General features: G+C 36.8%; 1 protein-coding gene across 1 annotated transcript in view; it reads right to left on the bottom strand.

The window, feature by feature from the left end:
- The window catches only part of LOC117423168 (rho guanine nucleotide exchange factor 26-like), a 35,902-nt gene that overhangs the window by 3,270 nt on the left and 10,346 nt on the right, over positions 1–22,286 (bottom strand). The window contains exons 7-12 of the mRNA XM_034038652.3: positions 16,767–16,919; positions 16,226–16,355; positions 14,598–14,672; positions 13,489–13,578; positions 11,377–11,531; positions 5,389–5,598 (exon numbers count right to left, since the gene is read on the bottom strand). Of these exons, the coding sequence (XP_033894543.3) occupies positions 5,389–5,598; positions 11,377–11,531; positions 13,489–13,578; positions 14,598–14,672; positions 16,226–16,355; positions 16,767–16,919 (813 nt within the window). The remainder of the gene's footprint in view (positions 1–5,388; positions 5,599–11,376; positions 11,532–13,488; positions 13,579–14,597; positions 14,673–16,225; positions 16,356–16,766; positions 16,920–22,286) is intronic.

Genomic DNA, 22,286 nt, shown 5'->3' with positions numbered 1-22,286 from the left:
AAAATGCTTTTAAAACTTTAAAGAAGTGCAAAGGTGCCATGTTTTTCTATGAAATCCATCAATGTTAATACTGGTAATGCAGATGGTAAACGCACATGACAAAACTCTGCTGGTTGCTTTTTTCCAAACAGCTTACTAGTAAAACATACATATTTATGGAATGCATTTCAAAGTTCTAAAGCATTTATGGCACTGTAGTTTACAGGAGTCTCAAATTAAACTGACATTAATTATTTTATATGTGGAGCATACTGTAGACACTACCTTTAATGGAAATTGTGGCTCTAGCAACTTCTTATCTTTGGCATGCTGGCCCTAGAAAGATGCAGGTCCCCTGTTTGAAATGATACCCTTCCGATCAGGTTGCAATAATATATTCTGCAACTGCTCTGTAAGTTTTTATTGCCGCTGTACAGTAAGCAGTAATTGTCTTTCTGCATTAAACTGCCAACTCCTAGGTTTTGTTGTTTATATGTCGTGATTTATTTAGTTTGAAACAATCTCACAATCACATGGTTTGCTTGCCACAAACTTTCATAAAGGAAAAGGACAGATCTAATGCAGTGTGTAGTTTAATACAGTATAGTGCAGGCTATCATGATCCGCACAACTTTGTCAACAAGAACACACATACAGAACCAGTTGAGGAATATTATGATAGATGGAAATATCTGAATCCAGTTTCCTCACATGATTTCTAGGGGGAGGGATTCTTTAGTTCATCTGTGAATCAGAACCTATAAAACCATTCCCAAGCTTGGCAATGAGCACAGGACATTGAGCAACAAAATATAGCTCTGAATTCCCTTCTCCACCTCCACTGTCTATTCAGGACAGTAAAGTTCTTTCACTTCTCCAGAGGGCTGCCTGGATGCTAATGATTTCCCATAAGCTTGGTGGCTCTCTAGCAGTAGCCAGTAACTCGGGGAACAAAAACAGTCTTGTTTCAGTTTTTACAAAAAGTCAGGAAGAGTGAAAAACCTCAGGTTTGGCATCTCTCATTTATCTAGCCTTGTCAAAAGTATCCCTACGGCTATTAACAGCATCCAACAGCTCATTCACACTTCACAGTGACTTTCTAAACCAATGTAAACACCACCACCATTAAATATATATGCAATATTTCACCCTGAAATAACCTCAAGCACACCATGAAATACTGGTTAAGCAAAACAATGTATGTCATTTTTAAGTAATTCGTTTAATGTATTCAAAAAAACAACAGAATATTAATGGTTGATTGAAGAGGCAGATAATGAACAAAGGCCAATATTGGCTTCCTTATGCATCCTATTCCACAAGGACCAAAACAAACACATATACTGTACTATAAACTAGCAAGCCAATTAAGCATTGAGCCATTACACAACTGGCATTATCAGAACAATGAAGTGTTCTGCACACTAAGAAGATATCGCAAGTGTTCACTTACTGTTCTGTGTATACAGCAAGTTGTTTCCAGGACTTGTATAATGGACTGCAGTATTAAAAAAGTAATGAATGATACTTTCCAGAAAGTAAAGTCCTAAGGTCTCCACCTACCACGTTTCATTGCTCTGAAGTAAATATTTTATTACACAACATCAGTCGTTTAAAAAACGGTCAGTATGTCTCATAGTTAATCCCATTCTATACCTGGCACTAATAGTAATGTTTGTGATTCATGAACTGTCTGTTGTACTGACGGTGGCCAGAAACTACTGTGTGTGGCTTTTAGTTTGGTTCGACTTATTTTTGCTTTCCCGAAACATGTCAGAATTTCCCTAGGAAGCGTCTGTGGTTAAATTGCCCTATTAAAAGAAATATGTTGCAATACAAAAAATGAATTATTATTATTATTATTATTATTATTATTATTATTATTATTATTATTATTATTAGTAGTAGTAGTAGTAGTAGTAGCAGTAGTAGTAGTAGTAGTATTAGTATTATTAGTATTATTATTAGTAGTAGCAGTGATAATAATAATAATAATAATAATAATAATAATAATAATAATAATAATAATAATAATAATAATAATAATAATAATAATAATAAAGCACACACACAGTTTACATATGTAAACTATGTGCTTATCCAGGCAAAGCTGGTACTAAGCAAGCAACATCAACAAGAGACTTTTGGTCCTGGTGGCATAATTTAACATGCATTTAGCAAACAAATGAGGTAACTGGAGATTTATGTACAGCTGCCTTCTTGCTTCTTGTTTGCACACATTTACATAGCCTTGGGCTATTCTTCATGTTGGGTTACTGGAGCGTGGTAAGTACCTTTATATCCCTTCAGTTAAGCCCAGCTAACATCACAGACATCTCAGCATACAAAGGAAAAATAACCAAGGCAAGCTAATGTAGTGTTGCGGGTTGCATATGATCCCCATCTCAAAATCAGCACACAATCCTAGCAGTCAGAAAGAGACACAGGATTGAATTGGCACACAAGAGGATGGTTCATCTTTCGAGGCAAGCTTAAGGCATGCAGTGTGTTTAAAGCTCACACTGCCTTGTGAGATCGGAGGACGCTCACACGCCCTCAGAACATCTGTGCTGTGTGGGGACTCGCTGCAGTGAGGGGGAAAAACATAAACTGGTCAAATTGGGGGGGATAAATAAAAATAATAATTGGTCACTCAAATTTAAAAAAAAAAAAAAAAAAACCCTCACACTGCCAGCGCTTGTGTTATCCCTGTCTGTGGATAAATAGAGAAGGTCATGTACTTCTCTGTAATTTGGTCACCCCAACAGGATAACCAACGTTAACACCCACATGTAAATTAAACATTAACTCACTTGAATACAGTAAATCCTCCTTTCATAAACGAAACGCAAACTGTTTACTGAAGCCCTAAGAGTACAATAAAATTCAAGCTGTACCAGCAGACAGGTGGAGAGAAGGAAAAAGAATCGTGGGAAAGAACTGCCTTAACAATGCAGGTTGCCAAGCAACAACTTTAATGCTATGCAATTAGCATGCCATGAATCACAAAATAAAGCCCCTGGTCTCCATTTCAGCCCCACGTCTAACAACACAAATCAAGAACCCCATTACTGTTGCTAATCCCTTAAGGTTCAAATAACACGATTCAACTGCAATGTCAAAGATGGAAACATTTGCTGGGTCGTCCGGTGAGAGTTCAAATATTTGTTTTCTGTGGCACTCTCCCGATTTTGATTGCATGTTTATATGCTGGCAGCTCCTCATCTCTCAAGTCACATTCTAAAGAAAGAACCATTAATGTCGATTCCACAAAATTCATGCTTTGATATTATTTCTTAGGCTTCACAATTTGTGTAAAGGATAGGAGGTCAATGTAAGGGTGCTGTTTGCTCTCACTATTATTATCTATTATTATTATTATTTATTATTATTTTAATTATTATTATTATTATTATTATTATTATTATTATTATTATTATTATTATTATTATTATTATTATTTATTATTATTATTATTATTTATTATTATTATTATTAGTTTATTTAGCAGATTTATTTAGCCTTTATTCAAGGTGACTTACAGAGACTAGGGTGTGTGAACTGTGCATCAGCTGCAGAGTCACTTACAACAACGTTTTTATTTTATTACTCGTAGTCTTGTTAGTTCTTGAAGAGTAGACCAGTATCTTTGCAGGGGTATTAAGATGTTAAGTAGTGAGTCTGAAATCTGAAGATTTAGTTCAAGATCATCAGTTGTGTGAATGTTTTTCTCATACCCAAGCTATAAATTTCAGCAAGTTCATAAAATAAGAGAAAACAAATATCAACCAAAAACAGGTTAGGAGATAACTGAAAACAGCTCTGGCTCAAAGATCATCAACATCACAAACCATTACCACATTAAGACTTCCCTTTGACCTTCAGGGGTAAGTTTACAACCACAGGATTCTTGGGCGAGTTAAGAAAAGGACAGGATGTCAGTGGGGATTTGAATACTCATTCCTTCTATGCTTTTCACATTGCCAATAAATGAACATTATTTTGCAGTTGTGTTCCCAAACTTCAATCTCCCTTCCCAGAAGCAATAGAATCTGTCAATGACTGTGAAAACTCACAGTAATGTAGCCAGAGTCACGCACACAACTCTTCATGAAAAGTCATGAAGATGCGACAGCTCACAGAACACTATCTCAAGACATTAAGGTGATCAAACTGTGTGTTTGGATTAGTGATGACTTATCATGGAATAGTCTCCAGTATGGGATGGGCTGATTTCTGTTTCACTTCATACTATAACATTGGCAACAAGTAGAGACTCAGGTGTATCCAACATTAACACACAATGTGTCTATGGATGGATTTATAAAGTTGGCTGTAGTATTACTGTAGACTTGAAGAGTGCTCAGTTAGTGTTTGCATTCACTGATATTCTTTGCTCTAATCTAACCACAGCATTTTGTTAACACTTGATGTGAACAATGGAGCTGAACAGAAAGGAGACTATGTGTGCCTGCATCAGTCTGAATAAGCATCATTCTTTACACCACGCAAACATTTTTTTATTTGTTTGTGTAAATATACCTCTATGCAAATGTACTAAAATGTCAGATGATTATAAAAGAGAGCCTACAAATATCTCATTGATACAGGTGTTCATGTACCCTTCAAATCAAAGGAGTGGTGCTCCATCCTGCCAGGGCCATATTATATAATAATGCATTCTGTCAATCTACAAAAACCTTATCGCGGTTTGCATTATTTAAAATATGCAAGCTTTCAGGTGGGAAAGTTTACGAGTGCATGTAGAATAAGTATTATAAGACTCAGGCAATAGAAGTTTATGTATCCATGGGCTAAAGAACTCTAACTAAGCCAGGCAATCAGAGGCCATGAATTATTGATGCTCATGCTAAACCTGACCTTGAAAGATCTCCGATCTCATGACTGTTCAAACTCCTTAACATGTGAGCAGTTGATAATTAGTAAGAACAACCTTATAACCCTTCCTCAAAATCACCTTATGCATGCAGGCTCATTAGTTTAAATACTATTTTCATTTCAAGGGCAGTTTGGTCATGTAGTGTTTTGACTGTCGAAAGCCATTTTGGGGAAAAACAAAGCTTTGAATGAAGTGCTTTTGCCAGCTATTCAGTCGTCTCAGACTAAACTTTTTAATACCTAAAACTGAAGAGTACGAGGCTTGACTATATAAAGGAATTGCACTACGTGTATTTGTGCTTTAATTGTTTTGGCAGTTTAATTCTGCTTTACTTAACAAGAAAGCACACTGCAATTTGATGTCAACCAAGCCTTGATACACTGGGCACACATGACGCTGTTTACAACAATGCATTACAATATATGATAAATGTTACTGAGAGTAGTCATGTCTTTTATTATCAAGTAATTATGCTTTTGTAGGCTTCATTAGATTACTGATGTACTCACAGAAACTCTGCTCCCATAATCATCGTCACCTTCTCTCCCGAGTGGTTGCTAGTGAAAGCCAGTGTGAAGACGTGATTGGCCGATCCTTGTCGCGAGTACAGCATCCCTGACGTCGTCTTCACAGGGGATAGGCTGAGCTCCTCAATCTCACACTGGCCCACAGAAAGCTGGTCTCTCAATGCATAGTCAATGACGTTATAACTTTCCTCACTGGAACAAGAGAAAACAATATGTATTTATTAGAAGTTATTTATTCAGTACTAGGTCACTGAAATGCAATCACCTCATTTGCAGGGACATTCTGTTTTGAGAAATTGAGCAAACAATATACAAACACACATAACCTGAAATTTCTCAACAGGTATGCATTTATTCCATTTGTAAGCCAAGATACTTTTGGTAAGCCATGCAACAATATGAGCATGTATGATCATTGTATTCTATTATATTAAGCATTTAATCTGGAGAAACACACTGGGATAGGAGGCTGTGTGGTCCAGTGGTTAAAGAAAAGGGCTTGTAACCAGGAGGTCCCCAGTTCAAATCCCACCTCCGCCACTGACTCATTGTGTGACCCTGAGCAAGTCACTTAACCTCCTTGTGCTCCGTCTTTCGGGTGAGACATTGTAAGTGACTCTGCAGCTGATGCATAGTTCACACACCCTAGTCTCTGTAAGTCGCCTTGGATAAAGGCGTCTGCTAAATAAACAAATAATAATAACAATGTTTCTAAAATAGAGAAGTATGTACTGATCTTTAAAAACCTTAACCAGACCCTGATTGCACATCTGTGGCCTTGCTTGTGACCTCCAAATAAGCTCAGGTGTGACAAAGCTAATTGTAAACCCTACAGCAGGTGTGCAAATCCTGCCTGAGGTATCACTAAATAATTAGGTGATGAAGACCGGAAGGATCAATTGGTTCAGTTAAATAGACTACAGGTGGAGCAAAGACAATGGAGCTATAGAGGCTTGAACTGCGATGCAATAGTTCTTGGTTTTAGAAATAACCTATGAATAGTCCAGCTACTAGGGAGGAGAGCTTTTCCACCTTTAACTTCATAAGCATGAGATCCACTTGCCATATGAAACACACTTCATTGGCAATATATTCACATTGGCACTATATCCAAGTCTGATAAGAGATTCACAAAAAAAATTGTTCATGTAATCAATTTTATTGATGTAAAACAGCAGCAGATCTGAATACACCCCAAAAACACAATTAGTGATAAGGGTTTAGTTCATTAAAAAAATACACCTTCCAGTCCAATGCGATCATATTTTCAGAGAACAGCAAATCAGTGATCTATTCATTCTTTTGTGTGAAGTCTTCTTAAGCAGTTCCAAAATAAAACAGTGAATGTATGAATGTGAATGCAGATAAAAAAAAAAAAATCATGTTCCCTGGAGTGAATGTCTTCTGTACTCCTCTGCACATCTCTCTGCCGGTTTGTCACTTTGTAATATGCTGAAAGAATGTCCTTGAGCTTCATTTTAATTAGGCATTCTCCTTCAATCAACTTTCACTGCAGTACATCTCATGAGGTAATGCCTTAACAAAAGGAGTGGGGGGCATGGAGACACGTCATCAACATAATTAACAGCCTACTCGTTAGCAAAGTCTGTATTCTGAAAATGGACGACTCAAGTGGCAAATCTCTTGACAAGCTCTCAATTAATCTCTCAGACATAAGGCAGGCTTGACTGCAAAGCTGCTTCCCATCACTTGGCCTCAGTTTATTTCTCCAGAGCTATCAAACCATTTTTAATTAGCAAAGGAGACTGATGGAACACAGCCTTGGCAAATAGTTGAGACATATTCAGCACACCCAGCATATTAACATGTTGAAAGTTCGTCTCTGTTCACTGGTTGCTTGCATGGAAATCACCGACTGGAAAGAGCATGGCTTTCTGACAATCTGAGGGCATGATGATTTCTCTCCCTTGACAGTTAACTTTTTCCAAATTGTAAAATACAATTACATTAAAATGCAGATTTATCAAATGGCACTGAAGCGGAGACTGAGAGCACATAACAGTACTACAACCACCAGTATTGCAATATTCATGATTATGACAGCCTGGTCTCGCTAGCACAATTTTGCCCACAGGCACAGCTTGATGTAGGCGTTACTTCACGGTTTTAAGTACAAACCTAAATGAATTGGTAACAATCTTAAATATTTATTTAAGAAACACCAACAAATATCTATCCCACAGTGAAAGAAATGAATGACTGCTAACTACATGAGGTTAATATGCACGGGTTCAGTTAAAATTGAGTCTGCACAACTCTGTACTAGTACATATTTAACCTTAGTTAATGTTTAGGTTTAAGATATTTAACATTAACAAAGTGTGCTGCACAATCCAGCTTCACCCAGCAAGTTCTGCCTATCACAGATGTGACAGAAGACACATGTTTAAGGAGCAGCTGCCATGGGGGCGCCTGATTAACTGTGAAGTGGAATCTAGGGAATTCCCCCAGTCTGCCGCTGCAAGGATGCAAAAATCGATTCACAGGCAAACTAATAAACAGTATTCTTTCAATGGAAATGAAGCACCTAACTGTTCTGGAGTTTCTGTCTAAAGAGATTTGCATATACTGTCCTTCTCAAGAAGTTTAGAAAGCCTAGGCAACAGATGCTATAGTAGGTAAGAAGATAATGGTTCACATGGTACACTTGTTAAATAAAACAATTTGTAAAAACTCAATATTTCAGGTTTTTGGACTATTGAAAGTCTTCTAATTTGGTGCCACTTTGGTAACTGAGATAAATTAAATGAAAACTCAAAATCTGAGCTAGTGGTCATATTTTTCAAGCTCCAGTGGTCTCTGAACATTGATTAAACATTATTTTAGATTTGGTTCTAATTCCTCTTTTCCAGCAGGTGGTAGATTGAACGTACCTTTTTTTATTTGATTAAATAACTTCTAAAGTACGGTCCAAAGGTCTTGGATTTAATAAGACTCACAACTTGAATACTGGCATTATGCATTTGATCAACTTACACAACGATTCAGAAATCTTACTGTAAACGAGCACAGGTTTTTGTTCCCTGTAATGTTTTCCCCTATGTTCACAGAGCAGAACTATGTCCTTTTTTATTAGCACACTTTCCATAGGCGCAGCTTGTAACCTGACGTCACTATGAAGGAAAGACCATTCTAATGCTTTCACCAGGGCACATCAACATCATCATCATCATCATCATTTGACAATTCAGCCTTTATAGGATGTAATAAGTACAACAAGTGAACTGTATTTGCTTTACTGGACTTTAAAACAGAGTGTAAGCTGACATATCAAATTTCGACAATAAATGAAACCATTCACAAGATCTATCACATGAAAGACATATAGGTAACTACATGGGATTTTATGACCCTATGTGAAATCAAATCCATTTAGAAATTAAGATGACAGATTATGTAGAGGTAATAATAAATGTGCAAACTGATTATTTACAAATCTAGAGAGAGTGTAAGCTGCAAATGTTACTAAAGATTAAATAAAAATCCTTACTTCAGAGAAGTTTATGGAATTCTGCCACGGAAATTAACATTGAGAGGAAAGAAAGTTGGATAGACTTGTAAGGTTTGACACAGAGTTCAAAAGTACTTGGAAATCACATGCATTATGGGCAAACTCACACAGGGGCTGCAAGATTCAACTTATGAAGTAAAATAAACACATTCTTTGTGAAATAAAGTATATATGTTGTACAAATAAGCACTCGTGTTCAAAAGCATCTGCACAGAGTTTTATGAAGTGAAAGTATTAAAATGATCCACTGCAAACACAAAAGGACCAACCAAAAAAAAAACCAAAACAAACACAAGAAAAAAAAACACAGCCATTTGTCACTATTACATAACTGTCCCAAAAACCCAGTGATTAACATATGCTTCTTGTTAAAATATTTTCAACGAATAGTGCTTGTTTCCTTTGAGCAATAATGTTGTTGACAAAAATAATCTCTCAAGGGTTATTTTAATGCCAAAAAAAGGTATAACTCAAGATTAATAATATATAGAAGCAAGGCCGGAGCAATTTAAATGTTCAATTAACAACAAAAGTCATTTTACTTACTTTTAAAGAGAAAAATACACAAGTCAGAGTTAAAAAAGTCATCTAAAAGTCCCTTCTTTTAATAAATTAAACTATGGCAATAAGTAGATCTGACCACATTTAGATTAATTGAATATACTACAGTGTTTCCAGCAATACCCTAGTCACAGTGGGTAACAACTTACTTATAGTAAATTCAGCTTTTCATGTTTCAAATATTCCCATTTGAAGACAGATAAGGGCTATACTGGTAGAAAACTGAAACCTGAACTGTGTGCCATAACTGATTTCTAGGTTTATACAAGAAGACAAATCGCCTTCATATTTTAATCTAACGACATGCTGATGAAACATTCAGTTTATGTATTAAAGTTAAGTACCGTGAATATGAATTACACAGCCAATTAAGTGAACCATTATTTTGTAATACAATTGTGTAAAATAAAATAATTTATTGCGTAACTGATATGGAATATTAACATTGTAATGTGTTAGTGTTCCTACTACTACAGTTGTCTTAAGGGGAAACAGTCACTGGCCAAGATAAAAATGATTGAAAAACCACATACGAATTAGACAGTAATATTTTTCTGTACAGGGAAAGTCACAATGCAAACAGCTCATCATCTATTTTATATTGGTTTCCAAGCTTAAGTAATACAATTGGAAATTCTTGGGGCATATCTGTTATTATGATCTATTAAAATACAACCCAATTAACAAGCTATGTCCCAGTTCACACTAAAACCTTAATGCAGACACGCCAGCATAGGCTTTGACACTGACTTATACTGCTGCTGCAATGTTTAATTACCACAAAAAAAAGAAAAAATAGAACATGCCCTTAACACTACTACGCTTCAGTGGTATTTTAAAAGACTATCATTAATCACGTCACAAATGGCAAAACCTAAATATTTACTGTATGAATGCAAAGTAAATGTACCAGTTCTCTTGAAAGCTAGCAGATGTGTCTCCTCATTCTACAATGTGTAGAAAGGACCACATGCCCACCCCACTCACTTGCAAAACACAGCGATTATTAAAGTACAGTATCATTAAAGGGCTTGTGTTCTCAGGCCTATGACGTGAGCATTCTTGGCCAGCTGCAAGGTAACATTCCATTTTGTTTCTTTGGCTGTTCTTCACGAAAGTCCAGCTGCATTCCACAGCTGAGAATTTCCTAGGCGTGGACAGGGAACCTTTCATTTTATATAACAGTCAGCAGATGACTATGCAGAGTGCCTCAAAAGTCCAGGCCCATAGCCGGATATACGGTTCATCACTGTGCATCAGATTCTCACCAGCAACAAGACAAACCATGCATGAATTACTATTGGCACTACTGTGGGGCACTTCATGTATTCAATCCTGCATAAAGGTCTCTAAGCCATTCATACATTTTGCAGTGTACTCTTCCTACCTACAGTATGTTAAGACTCATGGATTTAATTTAGATGTGCCCACGAGCTACAGAAAACTATCGTTCACAAATAATGAGCAGGTAATGTGCATAAATAGTTTCTCAGTATTACGTTAATAATCTGCAAACTGAAAACACACACCGTACAGTAAATATGGGGGTATTTTGCAAGGGCAATTCAATACACAGAGTAGCCAAATCAAAATGGCTTGACACTGATTTAAAAATAAACAAAGAAAACCTAAGCTACTCCCTTTATACAAGATCAGCTTATTAACTGTAACCAAAATCTCTGAATGCAAGGTACTGCATTACACAAGGTCTTTAAGCACCATTACTCACAGCTCTAGTAAATCATAGGTTTCAAAAAAAGTTTAGATACATATAAACAGGATGCGATTTACAAATCCTGTGCAATATTTTAAGCCATGTAAAAAATGGAGCTTAACAATGTGAAATTAGCAGCAGAATGGGACTTGGCTGCACTTACCTTTTCTTTCTAGTAACGATGAGAACGTCGTTAAACAGGAAGAAGTAGACCTGCTGCCTTGAGGTGCGCTTCAGGAAGATCCCGTTTTCTTCCACGAAGGCAGTGAGCTCCCCTCGCTTCACCATCCAGCGGGAGGAAGACACCAGAGGAAATGGCTGATTGCAAGAGAGAGAGACGGAGCACATCATCACCAAAACACTTTATTTCTCTGTACAATGGTGACGTTCAATTAAACTTTCCACAAGTGCAGTATACTGCACATTAACTTTGTGTGCCCAATTAACTTTACTCCTGTTTGGACCTAGTTGCTCCAGCAAGTAATTTAGGACCTAGTTGGAACACAGTCCAAGCTGCAGGGAAAAGAAATGACAATCAAAAGAAGTTTTGCTTCAGCTTAGATTGTTATACTAACATCAGGCATAATGGTATTGCTTTTTTTGTTTTGTTTTGTTTTTGTAAAACAAGCTTATTGGTTTGACATGTTTTCAAACTCTGACATTTCTACGTGATTAACCTTTACCCTGAGGGCAACCCAAACAAGTTATTCTGTTCAGTTTAACACTGCCCTGAAGACAGATTTGAAAAATTACACTCACAAATAATAAACCTGCTATAAATATTTTTTTATTTAAAAAGAAAATGCCTGGATCAAATGTCTACATACTTGCTGTAATATGTGGATTCAATAAGACCCACCCTTATTTGTATAGTTTTAAAATAATTACAGCTCTAAGTTTCACAAGGGTGGAGATCGACTAGCGAACGCTTCACTTTACATATTTATTCTAGGGAAGCACTGTACTGCGGTACAAGAATCTGTGGCTACTTGATGCAATACATTGTGTTGATCAAATACTGTAGATTAACTTGCAGGGACAGATTAGCTGTGCCTTCATTTATAAAGACCATGTGGTTAACCTTAACCGCAAAAGCTCTTTCTGACAGCACTAATTCCTTGGAGAGTTTGTGGTGTATTTTAACCAAAAAAGAATAATAAAAATAACTTAAGGCCTATAGATACTGTATCCACCTGCTTGTTATACGTCCACTTCAATTTGTTATGGTATTTTGTGAAGAAAAAAACAAACAAAAAAAAACAACAAAAGCTACAGGCAAATATACTGCAGTAAACAACTTCACACGCTCATCTTCCAACTTAAACACCTTAAAACCATGAGAGATGTGATGTGAATGGTGCCACAAACTGATAAGCATGTAAATGTACTGATTATTAAAACACAGGGCTTTTGCCAGCAGATCCAGTAAAAATAACCCATCTGCAATCCAACAGCACTTCCCATGCAAAGCTGTCATTAACAGTTTTGATTTATTTACTCAAGGATCTTCCAGCACTTCCTAAAGACCCAGGAGTGAGCCTGGCCTCCACATAGCAGCAGGCTACCTTGACAAATTCCTTTGCAATGAAAGAAAGGGATTTGTACATGAATAGGGACATTTCATTTGATGATGTTCTGTATCTGAGGCTGTGGTCTTTGTTTTAACTATGGTGTGTGTTTGCTTTCCCCAGTATCTCTTCCTTATTCATTGAATTAACACACAGTTTAAATGCTCTGAAACTATCCTTAGGGACTTTGATGATCAATCTTTCTTTATTGTTCTTATAGGGCTCTGGTTTTATCTTGATGACAAGGCAACGGCAATACTGAGCAGGGCTTAGTAGCTCTGTAGAATGTTCAGAATGTCCCATTATTAACAGAGCCTCGATATGGGTGTCCTATTATTAACAGAGCCTCAATATGGATGTATTATTATTAACAGAGCCTTTTAATTCTCGGTTTAGCTATTAGGATTAGATTAGGAGATAAATCAGCACTGAGAGGTTGATGGAATGGATTTAGCAATAAACTACCACATCCATCAACTACCACATCGTCCAAGGAAATACACTTCATTAACACGTGTTTGACAGAGCTTCAACAGCATCACTTTACATTACAAATTGATTTACTAACTAACTCTAGGGCACTGGCATATCCTGATGGTTGCTTTCAAGACCACAGTCTATTATTCAACAGGATAACATTAAAACTGTGCAATATTATCCATGCACTGTGCTATTCGTAATGGTTTTCCTTTTTTTACAGCATGTACCTTGATCTTGAATTCCAGCTGGGAGTTTATAGTGTACATCATTTCTGTCCTCTCCATTGTCCTGGCTCCTTCATTACACAGACGGACCAGCTAACACAGAATAAGAAGCAAGACAACAGCCCTTAAGTAATGCAGAATGAAATCTAACTGCTTAAAATGCTAGTGGAAACATTTGGTATCACTTTACATTAAGTGTCTCTAATTACTCTGTATTTACATAGTAATTCAGATTGGTAGTTGTCATCTTTTTGCAGAATATAAGCCAATTGTGTACTTACATATATCATTCAAAAATATTTACACATTCACATTGTAAATATGTATAATAACATTGTAATGATGTGCAAGTACACATGTATTTACTAAGTAACCACTATGTATAGACACAGTAATTAGAGACACTATGTAAAGTACTGCAATAGAAGAATGTAACCTGGAAATTGCTTTTCTATTGTCTTAAGAGTATGATTGCTGGTTTAATTCACATGTTCATGTAATATGCAAACTGAAATAATATACTAATAAACAGAATTGGGAAAAAAAGGAAAGCAATACAATTATATACACTGCTGTGCAAAAGTCTCAGACATGTTGCATTTTTCTACTCTGATGCATTATGAGCATCAACAATTTACTCAAAGCCTCCACTAGTGTTTTCTACTATTATAACAACCTTGACTTGCATAATGAAGGAAATTATGCAAGTCAAATAGCTGAGTGAAATAGCTCGAATCACTCGATTTTCAAGGTGTGTTGTCCGAAGCATAATAAACAAGTATAGAGAAACATTATCTGTAATTGACAAAGCCAGGACTGGAAGACCCAAAAAGCTGTCTAACAAGGATGAGCAATACTTGAAGATAATATCCTTAAGGTGTAGAAAGAAGACAAGCGTTGAATTGACAACAGAACTGGCAGAAGGCACAGGTGTCTTTGTCCATCCATCAACAATGTTCCCCTTTCTTAACAGAGGTATTCTTACTGCAACACATCCTTTAAGTCCTGATTTCAAGAGTGACTTTCGTACTGTAGATTTGATGGAACATGTCTAAGACTTTTGCACAGCAGTGTATATAAAACAATGAGTGCAGAATCCAATTCATCCTCACCTTACTGACAGCCTTAAATGCGCTTTTGCAGAGTTCATACTTGTGTGAGTCTTTTGGAGTTTTCTGACAGATAGTCTGGAATGTAAAAAAAGGAATACCTACAGTATGCATGCAATGCGAATCATTACCACCCATGCCAATTCCCCTTAGCATATTAATAAACACATTATCCATCCTTTAAAAACACTCAAGCACAATTCTAAGGTAAAACTATAACAGACTAAATCAACCAATTTTTCAACTTGTGCCTTCTTCAGTGTAAATACATACTTCAGAGCTGCATTAAAAACAGTGAACAATAACAGTCACTGCTTACTAAAACTCCTTCGTCTGTAATGATCCACTAGATCAATGGAAGTTGTGTGCAACTATTCAGCAACAATCATGGGAAATTAGAAGGCTCTCAAAAGTTACTCCACAAGGGGAACAATAGTTGCCCCTGCACTTATCTACACAGTACACAATGACTGGAATGAGTATAAATAAACATTTTCAAATCACTGTTTTATACGTTTCTGACAAAGCTCAATGAAATCACAAGCATATCTGGGACATAAAAGCACTCTGCCTCTTAGCTGAAACAAAGCAAGATACATTTTCTCAGGATACTATTTGACAACATGTTATATTGGCTTTAAAAGCATGTCTTGAACACTTGGGAAGGAAGAGGCACAAAGTGCAGGAGCCCGAGATTAATGTCTGTCTGTCTAATGTCTAGATCACTATACAATTGCAAGACAAAGATTAAAGGGATGTAATAAGAACAGACAGGCTTAAAAGTACAACAAATTTAAGTGGGTTCATTGAAGAAGCATCCACTATAATTTTTCATTAAAAATAATACTGATAGTTGTAAATATATCTCTACAGGCCCGCAACACTTTAATATTCTAAATTAAACACAACATACAAAATATACAGCTGGCCTTGGTGGTCCTGTGGTTAAAAAAAGGACTTGATACCAGGAGGTTACAGGTTCAATCCCAGCTCAGCCACTGACTCATTGTGTGTGACTCTGAGCAAGTCACTTAACCTCCTTGTGCTCCGTCTTTCTGGTGAGACGTTGTTGTAAGTGATTCTGCAGCCGATGCATAGTTCACACACCGTAGTCTCTTTAAGTCGCCTTGGATAAAGGCTTCTGCTAAATAAACTGATAATCATAATAATAATTATTATTATGATTATGATTATTATTATTATTATTCTACTGTGGGCTTATTTAGCCTGAAAGGGAGAAGCCAGTCATTATTTCAGAAGTTTTACCAATAACTAATAGTTTAGTATGACTACAAAAATGTAAAAAACCCTTCTTGAACATTCCATGCACACTGATTATCCATACATGTAGGCTTGGTGGTCCAGTGGTTAAAGAAAAGGGCTTGCAACTGTGTGTGACCCTGAGCAAGTCACTTAACCTTTGTAAAACCAAGGTCCTATTGTAAGTGACTCTGCAGCAGTTGTTGTTGCATAGTTCACCCCCTAGTCTCTGAAAATCGCTTTGGATAAAAGCGTCTGCTAAATGACTAAATAATAATAAAAAAATTTTTAGGGCTTTTTCTCATAAAATAGGAAAAATTGAGAGATGCTGCTACAGGAAATGCTATTTCTGTATAGACATGTGATCTTACATCCATTAAAAGAGGCAGGCGAGTGACTCTCTGCATGGGGAGAATAAGGAAGGAGATCATAGGAAGGTTCCTGCAATCTGGGTTGCTCTCGATTCGAGACAGGACTTCCTTAAAGGAAGGGTTTTTAGTTCTAAAAAGGAAGATAGAGGTTATTAAAAAATCAAGTTTAGGGACAGGGAACAGTTTTATTCAATAGATCTTTTTTAGAACTCCACTGGATAGAATTGAGCCAGAGGAAATTATGCCTGTGATTAATGGCTGGTGACAGCTGATCTAGACTAGATAGATATAGCTGATAATCTACATTTCCAAACGCTACTTTACTTCAAGATACTCTACCACAGGAAGTGTGCCCACATATCTCTCTATGATTTAAGACAAATGTTAGCCTTTAATAAAACTAAACCATGCTCATGCATTGTCTTTTTTTAGGATCGTAAAATTAAAAGAAAAACTTCTTCCGCCCCAGAATAGACACCCACACTACAGTATTAGATGATGCTGTATTAGTAGGCTACATTCGAATTCCGATTTCACTCACAAAAGCTTCTGGAGTGTCCGCTGCTGGTAAACTTCATTGGAGCAGTACTTCACATAGGGGTCAAAGGTTGACATGGCATGCTTTTCAACAATATCACTGACATCATCGATGACAATGTTCTCCTGATGCCTGTCCTCCAGCTCTTTAAAAAACCTAAACAAACACAGGAAGGAGGAGAAACAGTTTAACAGTTCAAAGTATAACCTGAGTAACACGAGAAGCACATTTTACAACCCTGACCATAAAAGACTATGAAGTAAAGGACTTGAGAAGAGGACGGTTATTCTGCTCAGGGAAATAGCCACAGCGTTCTATTATTTAAATAAACACTAGGTTAAGTCTGAGGGCTCAAGTTACAGTCAACTATGAGAAAAAACTAAACAAAACAAACTGTCACCTACTTGAAAAGCGGTTGACTCTGCGACACTACATTAACCTGACAGTCTGTCTCGAGGCTTATCACAGCATTTAATGAAGTTAAATCACAGTTAGTACACTGTTTGGAGTTTTCCTCTTCTATGAAAATCCCCTATGACTCAGAAGGGCTGGGAAGGCATCTCTTTAACTGGAGGAAATACATTGTCCTCTCACTTGTTCTGGGGACTCTCTTACACATCTAGGCAGCTTTCCTGTCTTATTTCAATCCACTCAGACCTCCATCTCTACCTTGACCTCCCCTCCATCTATTGCTCCCAGTTAGTTTCTTATTAAAAGAAACAGTTTTTGGTTTTGTTCATGCCTGTTTTGTGACATTACACTCTTCCCGAGTGCCTCATCATTCAACACATGTATGAAACCTTGAAAGACTAAAATCCTGTTTTGTGTTTGTGAGCCTGTACCTCCAAGCTCTGACTACTAATATCTCAGGGGAGTTTCAATCATCTCCAACAGCTGCTCCCAGCCCTCTCGTTCCTGTTTTCAGGATATCACTCTACACACGTCCGTGAGAGCCTGACTTTATCCCAAGCAGAAGTCTATCATATTCTGATAACAAGATCAAAATAGGTCCGTTAGTGTTTTTATTTTACTTTTATTTCATATTGAAAAGGTTTACAAAATCAGTACCTAAATCCACTGATCCTGATCAGTACTGATCTTGGTGTATCAAATATTACAGTACAGGGCTAGTACTGTATAATGAATGTGCTACACTGTAGAGCGTTTTCTGTGGTATTTTGATCTTCATGCAGTTTAGCAGTATTATTAGTCTGAATAAAGAAATTAAATCCCTAGAGTTTTTTTTTTAAAACAGCAGTAATCCATCAATGTACACAAACCTGGCTCATTTCCATCTCCAAGCAGGGATACATGCTGCTTTAAAAACGTTGCCACTTGAACCAACTAGCAGCACAAAGACAGCCATTATCAGGAATAACAAACTAATTTATAGAAACACTGGAAATCACAAAATACTGAGCAACACAGAGCTGTGCAGATTCAAATAAGTTCACCAGCAAATCAGTACCTAAATATTATTAAGTCCACCTTGAACCCTATGAACTTTGTAGGACGTACTGTAGTGCAACACGCATAGTACGTTAGAAAAGCCAAATTTCCAGTTATATCGACTGAAAGCAAGAAAGATCTAAAAAAAGACAAGACAAGAAATTGCTACTGCACAGGGGTGTGGTAAAGTATAAGCTTGATACCTATTCTGCAGGCAGATCCAGCATGCTACATACTGTAACATGCTACATACTGTAACATGCTTCATACTGGAACATGCTATATACTGGAACATGCGACATACTGGAACATGCGACATACTGGAACATGCGACATACTGGAACACGCTGTATACTGTAACACACTACATACTGTAACACGTTACATATTGGAACATGCTGGCTGTTGGAATTTCTTTTGCATGGAGTGCCACAGTTGGCGAAAGTCTCTTCTGCGTGTGTTTATTTGATGAGCCCAACCTTAAAACCAGCTAGCCCAATTTAAGGAGGCAAGTACCGTGAATAAATATAAACCGTACTTACGGGAACACCCACACAAACAATGCTTTTATCAAGTAATGCAGAAGGAGAACGACCCAAAGCAAACCGAAAGAACCAGAGCACTGTTCCTATGGGCGTTACCATAAATACTGCTGATACTGACTGAGTCAAAGATGAAACCTTCAGCAGTGTTGTATGAAAAAAGGAAAGGAAAGCTAAAAATGGGTTTGTTTCCTGACAATATTGGAAAACAATTCAAATATCAAACAGATTGAAAAACTTGTTAGATACAACAGCCTTTGAGATACACATAGAAAACACTGTTTTTACAGCAGTTCATTCATGAGATTCAATAGCCATAGTTTTCATGTGTGAGAAAAAAAGATGAAAAAAAAAAGCAGTGGCCTTGAAATGTGAACATGCGATCAAGCCTCTGCACATTGCTTTCAGTAGCAGGGCACTGACTGCGAGGGGAAGGATTGCAACTACCCCAAATCTGTAGTGACGAGAGTTACGAAACACATGAGAAAAGATTTTTATTTTTTTTATTTTTGTTGGTATTATTTATTTCCCCTTTTCAACATTTTAGATGACACCATTTAGTTGCTAAATGACAACTCCTGACATCTATAAGGCAAGTTGCGATTTAGAAATATTTAGTTCCTCCCTATACAGGTTAAATAGAAACTACAACTAATAAGCATTGAGCCTACATTAAGTACTGGATTTATTAATACTTTTTGTCTCACCGGGTTCCTTGAGATTAAAATCACAATGTCAAAGCTGTACCATGTGGCTAGTCATATAGCACACTGAATCATAACCAAACAGACAGTAATCTATCCTAATCAATGCTGACAGTCCACGAATGATCTATCAGTAATATACGATGCATACTATGTAGCAATTAGTACTACTGTGTAGAAATTCACCATAACACTATAGGACTTTTTTCATACAGTGTTTTTGGAATACAAACATTCGCCCTTAACATCTATGGTCTTCATTTGGCGTAGTTATTACTTTCCCTCCAAATGCTTTTTGATAAACACACTTTTTAAAAATCATTTAAAACAGATAAGAGTGTTTTATCATTCTGAACTTTACTTATCGGGAACAACGCAATCAAATGACGTGGTTTATTGAAATGCACACAACAAGCTTTCTGCAGCGATTAAGTTTGCACAAAGCTGCAGGCACGAATCAGAAATATCTTTTCCTGGGAAGTCTGCCAACAGCTCCATTCCCATATCTTCTCTTAATGCTAAAGTCTACTCAAATAACTTTTACTGTGAACAACCAGTTCACTTTTAATCGGTAAAAAATAACCATACATTTAAGTAGATAGACCGCAGAACTATTAGTATTCAACAAAACAAATGTCATTAAAATGTGTCTTTAGTGCACACAAAATACCAGATTAGACACAGGCAATGTTATTAAAACATACAATAAAAACATTATATTATAACAAAAAGCATTTTACTGTGGGAGACTGAACTATTTGCCATAATATTTGTTCAATATTAGGCTAAACAGCATGTTAAAATGCTGGGCTTTCATACATATCCATCACAAATAATTTTCTAATGGGGCTTATTTATTTATTAGGCTAAGAAAGTGGAGTTTAAAGTTATTTTCAACTGGAAAAACATGAAAGGAAGTCGTATCCTTCATCATAGGGATGATATTACCCAGCCTGGAAATATTCCAGTACGGACAGCTTGACAATGCAGCATGCCAGCAAACATGGGAGGTATGAAGGGCGGGAAGGATCTGCACTTCTTTGAAGCAAACAGACTGAAAACTTGGCATGATTTGGATATTGCACCGGTTTTGTCTGATGGTTAACATTAGTTTTTAATTTCCAAGCAGTGCTACTGCTTGGTCAGAGAATTCACATAATGGACCAGTGTCCTGTCAACTAGAGTGAAAAGGCAACACTTTTGGGGACATTTGTTTTTCAATGACCCCTTTATGGGTCCAGTGATAAACCTAAAGCACTGCGACAATATTACCTACAGAAATACATTAAAATACTTTCTCTAATGTATACTTGCATAGACAGTCTTCATAACTATTCAACATAAATTAGGAGTTCTAAATACAAATATTAACAAGTTCATCTAACACAACACATCATGAATTTGTCCAAGATTAGTTTAGTCTGTATAGGTAGTCATTGTAAATGTCCTCTGCTGTGGTATTTTAATTTCATCCAGACCTGAAAACAGCAATGGTTTTATATTCTTATTACTTTCATCCCTAGTGGTAAAGACATTGTGGAAGCACCTGCAGACATATCACGTACGTATATCACACACAGTTGAATAGAATAGGCTGCACTCATCCCATTATAAGTCGCTGTGGTGCAAACTCTGACTCAATGGATGTTTCATGTTAATTTATTTATCCAACCTTGAATTGCCAGCATTGTTTTGCAAAGCAGTGCATTGCTTTCATGTGTTCTACAGTAAATAACAGCAATGTGGTTTTAATTGGCTTTCACAGGTTCAGTTTCCTTATGCCTGTCCGACCTTTTACCTGACGACACTTACCCTGTTTAACAAGTTGCCGTGAGCACACAAAAGGATGCAGCTATGCAAACAAAGTGTGTACCCTGGATTTAAAGACATGACATATGTTCTGAAATGCATAAATAACATCTTGGTGTTTTTGTCCAATTACAGTCATGAGCAATAGCAACTCAACGGGGCACAACGCCAATAAAAGACTACAGAACGCTTAGCTGGTTGCGAATACAGAGATGCTGCATGACAAGTGCTTGTAGATCAGCTGTCTGCGGGTGTTTACTTCTGCCACACCCAGGTAAGCTTTACGCAGGTTAGACAAGAATGGATTTTTCAGTTTCACTTTGCCCACTTTCAGCAACAGAATTCTCTTATTAAATGTCTCAAAAAACATCAGATATTACATTTACTTTTTAGAATACTATGATGTGCTACTATTTTTTTTATTTTTTTTACCTTGCTTCGTATATTTTCTCTCCCCTGGCACTAGTTGCCTGTGGTTCTGCTCTTTCTTGTATTCCAGTCATATTAATGTATAATTCCTCAACGATGAACATGCAAGCTTATCATCAGAAGAACTGCCTATTCTTGTCAAGCCCTGATATTAAACTCTAGTGAAGTTTGTAACTAAAAACCCCAGAAACAAGAAAACATCAGAAAAAAAAAAAATGATCTGGCTGCAGTTACACTGTTTCACTTGTCCTTCAAAGCCATTTACCATTTCACTGCTGGAGGAGCAAGTCTTCCGTGGGGCTGAACAAAGGCCCCATACAGTCGGTGGAAAAAACTGCATATAAAAAGATTCACTGGATCTTTTCCTTTTCTATTGACAGCAGTGAGCTGTGAGGAGCTCTGAAAGACTGTCTGGAATGCTGCTGTCTGTTATGTTGCTTAAACAATGGGTGTTTTGTGGGGGCTCTCCCAAATGTTACATTCACATAAAAAATGTCCCCTTGAAAATATATATATATATATATATATATATAAAGGATAATAACGCTGGCCCTGATGAAGACACGTTGAGTCTCGAAACGCGTTGCTCT

This window comes from Acipenser ruthenus, chromosome 17, assembly GCF_902713425.1.
Source record: "Acipenser ruthenus chromosome 17, fAciRut3.2 maternal haplotype, whole genome shotgun sequence".
In the NCBI taxonomy this organism is placed as follows: domain Eukaryota; kingdom Metazoa; phylum Chordata; class Actinopteri; order Acipenseriformes; family Acipenseridae; genus Acipenser; species Acipenser ruthenus.
This window is presented reverse-complemented; position numbering and strand designations above follow the sequence as displayed.